The 6,106-nt window shown below is 37.2% G+C and overlaps 1 protein-coding gene across 1 annotated transcript; it reads left to right on the forward strand.

Annotated features, from left to right (window-relative positions):
• The first annotated feature begins 2,420 nt into the window (after positions 1-2,420).
• LOC146468838 (ATP-dependent DNA helicase Q1-like) lies at positions 2,421-5,334 on the forward strand. Its single transcript, XM_085123891.1, has 2 exons — positions 2,421-3,089; positions 3,534-5,334. The coding sequence occupies exons 1-2, from the start codon at positions 2,623-2,625 to the stop codon at positions 4,960-4,962; spliced, it is 1,896 nt and encodes a 631-aa protein (XP_084980017.1). The 5' UTR covers positions 2,421-2,622; the 3' UTR covers positions 4,963-5,334.
• Positions 5,335-6,106: the final 772 nt, after the last annotated feature.

Consider the following 6,106-nt stretch of genomic DNA (forward strand, 5'->3'; position numbering starts at 1 on the left):
GCACATCATCCTTCTTGCCACATGGAGAGACAGTTAAGCGAGTGCCTAAGTTTCAAGCAAATTTTAGCGAGGTTTTCGAAGTGCTCTCCTCAAATGACGGGCCAAATTTTATTCAAATTCGACTTGTAGTTTCCTACCTTGTCATTAACATAATACAGTGATGCACGTGGAAGAGCTGCTGAGAGATAAACCGCTCTAAACAGCGTTTAGAAGCACTGAGAAGCATTGAAAACACAGCAAAACACACCGGGTAAGATTTTTCAGACTTTATTATATTTTTGGTGAGTTTTGTGGGAATATTGTTGTCTAAATTTTGATTTAATTTTAACTCCATACAAAGTCTTAAATCACGCTTGCATGGTAACCTGTGTCACATACGCTTTGGTTACCTGTGGTCCAATTTATTCTCTTTAAAATCTCCACCAACTCCTCCAATCCTCAAAAATGCCCACTGCCTACTTATTTTTATAGTTGATAGACTTAATTAGTTTCGGTACTGCTTTCTCTACGCAGTGTTCTTCTTCCTCGATTGTTTTTGGCAAGCGAAACCTTCCTTCGGCCATGGCAAAATCAATATGTAAATCACTTCAAGTTTATAACGCTTTTGGAATACAAATTTGGTGCAACGCGAAACTATTGGATATTTGAAAACAAAAGCTCATAGCACACATACAATAAATGCCGACTGAATACAAAAAATAATACAGACAAGGCATTTAAAGAAAAATGGAAAAATGCAACACTGCATAATTTTGTATTGTTTCTTTGGAGAAGTCATTTCAAAAACTCGTGCTTCGGGTTTCATCAGGTGTCCAAACGCGATTGGAAACCTGCTGAAACCCTCGCACTCGTTTTTAAAATAGTACTTCAAACTCCGAAAAATAGAAACGACATAAATTTACGTTCCTACAGATTTCACCTATATCATGGCCGCCAAGGGTAAGAATAGTCTAAAGCAAACGACACACTTCGCGATTTTATACGCCAATCGCGGCGAAACTTCGCCACCGATTGATGTGGACACACCTAGCGATTGCTTTCTTCGTCGATCGCGGCGATGTGGCAGTTTTGAAAACTCATGTGATAAAATCCTCCAACCTTAAGGGTTGGCTTTACTGGCGATTCGCAGCAATAAACGTAAAAAATCGCGGGAACGCCAAGTGTGTTGCAGGGTTTGAGAAACAAAAAACAAAAAGGAAAACCACATTTTTTTTAATTTAACAGGAGCGCGTGGGCTTCAACTACAGCTCAGTTGCAAAATAATACGAAAGCATGCTGAATTAAGTACTACTTACTTGATATTGTTTTGACCGTTGCTGATGAAATCTTAAGAGGGAATGTCTACAAAGACTGAGCGAAATCATAAATAAGTGGCACGTGATAAAAAATCAACTCTGCAAATTCCGTCCAGAGATACCCCATGGTAGTTTAAAAAACGTGGTAGGTTTTTTTTCCTGAAATATATTTTTTTAACCGGAAAAAAAAAATAGAAAAAAAAACAGTGACAGCCCCTGGTGGTTTGAAAAACAACCGAAATAAACATAATTCACACCTCGTAAACTTCGTTCTGTTAAATTCGCATCAAAGAAAACCCAGTGTTCTTCTTGAAAGTTTGCTTTCGAAGTGTTTATTAAGTATTTGAGTCCAAAAATACTCTAGCGGACGAATTTTTCTGGTCATGAGGAGCCACAAAAAAAACTCAAAAATTCGCTTGCTCCAAATCCTTAATTTGGTGCACTTTTTTTAATAGAAAATTTCGTGATCCGGTAAAACACTTAAACCCTTCGAATGTAAAATTATAGATTGAGGAAGTATCGCTCTAAAACAAGGTTTAAAAATAGCTTTGGACTTTTTACCAGCGCTGAGCCTTGGCGCTCTCAATATCACGAAATCGCAATATCAATGTGAAAATAAACTGCACATGACTGCAACCAAACTAAGAGAAACTATTGAAATTTCATGTAATTTACCGCGGCATTTGGCTGTAAACCGCCAGTGAAAGGTCATGCGTCGCTAACTGCAATAAGGCATTGTCTAAATAAGATATTTGGTTGTGTTTGTCTCCTGTCATTATTATATAGCCGTCTTGATGTGTGAAGTCAACAAGATAAATTATCATCGCTCGTTGCGACTAGAAGCGACAATCAACTCAAATGACTTACCATCGGACCACTTATTTTCGTCTAGAAGATCCTTTAAAATCGAAGTGACTTTGCTTTTCTTTGTATCTCGAAAGGATTTGTTTTTTTGTTTCGAGATGTCGTTACTGGGTCATTCGCAGGATTTAAAAAACCATAATTACTTGAAGCGAAAGCGCACATCAAAGTATTAATTCGACTCTGTTTTAATATTTCATAAGTTACGCAATAAAATGTCACGCCTTTTTTCAATTCACGTGACGTTAGGTTTGACTTAGTCTCCCTCGCAGCCGTTTTTTGGGCTGTCACGCAACGCTCCCCCCAAAAGAAGCGGCTGCTGACATCCGAACTGCATTCCTTTCCCCGTATTGGCCAATCATAGCCAGGGTTCCATTTTTAGGAACCCTTTCGCGCCAAGCCGAATCGTCCAATTAGAGACCGCTTTTTATCATTGCCTTCGTGTGGAAGATATCACTGAATCAAGATGGCGGTGCTTGAAGCAGCTTTTTACAAAGCGTCGTCAAAGTTTAAAATTTCTGAGCTTAATGCTTACCAGAAGCTTGCAATTCGAAAATTCGTCCTCGAGAAGGAAGATATTTTTGTTAACTTGCCTACAGGATCCGGGAAATCGTTAATTTCTCAGGCTATGCCGCTCGTGTATGACCACGTTTCCGACGAAAATGGTCACATTGTTGTTGTTGTCTCACCGTTGATTAGTCTCATGGAAGATCAAGTGAAGTATTTGAGAAGTCTTGGTCTGTCTGCCATTAACATTTCTTCAAACATTGAAGTTGACCGTGCAAAGATAGAGAAAGGAGAATATTCAATTGTCTATGGCTCACCTGAAGCATGGCTTATGAACGAGCGCTGGCGATGTATGTTGAGTAATGATGTCTACTCAAGGAAACTTTGTGCTGTTGCTGTCGATGAAGCTCATGTTTTACGGCATTGGTAAGTCCGAGTTAAATAGCGTTTTCCATTTAACGACACTTTGAACCTTCAAAAAAGCAATGTCACGAATATTTGAAATATATGTGTGCAAATATCAATATGCGAAGAAAAAATGGTAAGCGTACAGCTTCGTTTGCACGGTCAGCAAGCTACATCATTAGTGGCATTTTTAACCCGTCTTTTTTTTTCTATTTTGTAATATTTTACGAATTAATTTTGTATTGAACTGATTTGGACTAAAATGCAGCAAAAGAGAATGAATAATTTCAGGGAACTACATGTAAACAGTGTAAGTTAATCTGTAAACATACTTTTCCTGGAAAATTCGTGAGAGAAAAAATAACTTGATACTGTATATCCAAAACAAATATTAAATCAAAACGGGAAATAAGGATTTTTTCCCTCATGTCATAAGTCACTAATCCGTTTACATGTACATTTCAGGGGAACATCTGAGGACAATAAAATGACAGCATTCCGTGAGTGTTATGGCCGCCTTCATGAGCTGCGATCATTAGCACCAAATGCTAAAATGATTGCTTTGACTGCAACTGCAACAAACCTGACAAAAGAAACAATTTTAAATATTCTTCTAATGGATAAACCATTTGAAGTCCAAGAAGGCCCAAACAAGCCAAATGTAACTTACATTGTGCAGTGTATGCAAAAAGACACTGACCATGATTTGTATTTTGAGTGGCTGGTTGAAGAGATAAAATTGAAAGGTACATCTAGCGAAAGAACAATTATATATTGTCAAACTATCAAGCAGTGCAGTATTATTTACGGAATGATAAAAGGCATGCTTGGAAATGATATTTCTAATGGAACTGATGATGATCCAACCAGTGTACTTGTTGAAATGCTGCACTCATGTACACCTCCTGCAAACAAAGAGAAAATTCTCCTCTCCTTTCAGTCAACCACTGGAACTATTCGACTATTAATTGCCACAATTGCCTTTGGGATGGGGGTAGACTGTAAGGGAGTGCATAGAGTCATTCACTATGGACCTGCTAAAAATGTGGAATCCTATATTCAGGAAACTGGGAGAGCAGGCAGGGATGGTACTCAAAGTGCTGTGTATATTTTGTACCATGGAATCCTTCTTACCCATGTTGACGGCCATAGGAAACAATATGTGAAGACACATCATTGCAGAAGAAAGGAGTTGCTAAAGCACTTTCATGCCACTACTTGGCAGCATGAAGTTCCACATCTTTGCTGTGATAACTGTGCTGTAGATTGTGAATGTGGTTTGCCTGATTGTGGCGCTTTTGCACGTTATCCTGTATGTCAAGCGGAAGTAAAGAATACTGCTTCGGGTAAAAAAAGAAAAGTGGATACAGAGCAAAGAAAAACTGTGGAAGGTTGCCTGACTCAATATTACAAATCCATTGTTATCAATCTCTTGAACACAACAGCTCATGGGGATGTGAGGACACTCACAAATTTACAGTTCATGCTAGGATTCTCCAAGCATCAAATCACACAAGTTTTGGATAATTTAGACAGAATTTTCATTTTTTCTGATGTTTACAAATTTGTGGAGATATGGGATACACGGCATGCACTGGAGATTCTTACAATTATCAGTAAAGTGTTCAATGATGTGGGTACTGGCATGCAGTCATCTGACCCTACTCCTTTAGAGGAAAAGGGATATGATTTGGACGAGGAAGTTCTTGATGAGTGGAATGAATTCCTCCAAGATGATGACTTATTTGACATGATCCTAGACAATTTTTCTCTTTTCCAACTCGAAGACTCTTTGCTAGAGCAAGAACCTGTGTGCAATAATTCACAAGAAATAGAAGTACCTTCAGCTGTATTGGCAACTGTTGAGGCCATGAATTTGGATCATCAAGTATAATGAAACTGTGACAAAGGTGAATTAACAGGCGCTGGAAAATATTGTGATTTATTTTCCTGTCAAAAGTGACTAGTAACAAAATTAAGCAGAGAGTTGACAAAGAAGTATCTTTAAAAACTAGAGGTTACATTCGAATGGCCACACAATAATAATTACTGTTCAAATGAAACCAAATGTGGAACTACATGACATGTGGCCATTGAAATGTAAACTGTTCAGTTTTACATTTCCAAAATTTTAAAAACTTTCCCTGGTATTAAAAAGAGTTAATAAAACGTTTGTATTATTTAATGTTTAGAGGTACAAAAGTTTGATTATCACGATAAAATTATTAATCAATATTTCAACATCAATAGCAGTGCCACTTAACCATAGTTATTTTAATCATTGTCTAAATGCAAGTTGGCACTTTGTCTATGGTAAAACCTAGCATGAAAAAAAAAATGTCTGAACATTTTTGCATATCACCATGACAATACAACAAAAGTGCCTCTCATTAAATTACATCTTGTCCTTTTGTGAACAAATTTTTAGAAAAAAACAAAACTATTCAAGTACATTGGAATTCCAATTATTTTCCCAGAAGGAAAAGGGGGAATTAAGTGATTGTGGGATTTCCAACTTTTGTCTGTACCACCCCTAAAGGTGAACGTTTTTTTTGTAAAGTTTTCCTTCAAAGAAGCTTACAAAATTTAGGTCCTTGAGGCATTTTATTCAAAGGTGCCAGCAAACAATCAAACCTCTGGATTTCATTTATCAAAATGCACTGACAAAAAAATTGAGGGTCTGGATTCCTACCATATTAAGGAGGCGTAGGGGAGGGGGTGGGGGTGTAGATAAACAAATTGTAAACTCCCCTTGTGATGGGATGAAGATGCAAGATTTTACAAAAATGCAAGCTAAAACCGACAAAAATGTTATGGCTCTTTCCTTTTCACTAATTATAATCATAACTTAAAATCGGTTGAAGGACAAAATGTATTCTGTCGAGAACTCTGCAAATTTAAAGGAAACCTCCACTCTTGAAATAAATTAACATCTAATTGTTGAGAATACAATCTAATCTCAAATTCAGTTGGTAAACATGGGAATCATATTTCTGTGTCGGACAAAACAGAATTTGATTATCGCCTATTTTTCATTT

The sequence above is a fragment of the Pavona decussata genome, unplaced genomic scaffold (genome assembly GCF_977016875.1).
Source record: "Pavona decussata unplaced genomic scaffold, jaPavDecu1.1 SCAFFOLD_128, whole genome shotgun sequence".
NCBI lineage: Eukaryota > Metazoa > Cnidaria > Anthozoa > Scleractinia > Agariciidae > Pavona > Pavona decussata.

Coding starts and splice junctions, on each gene's coding strand:
- LOC146468838 (XM_085123891.1), top strand. CDS start 2,623: ATGGCGGTGCTTGAAGCAGCTTTTTACAAAGCGTCGTCAAAGTTTAAA. Junction 3,090..3,533: donor GCTCATGTTTTACGGCATTG/GTAAGTCCGAGT, acceptor TGTACATTTCAG/GGGAACATCTGAGGACAATA.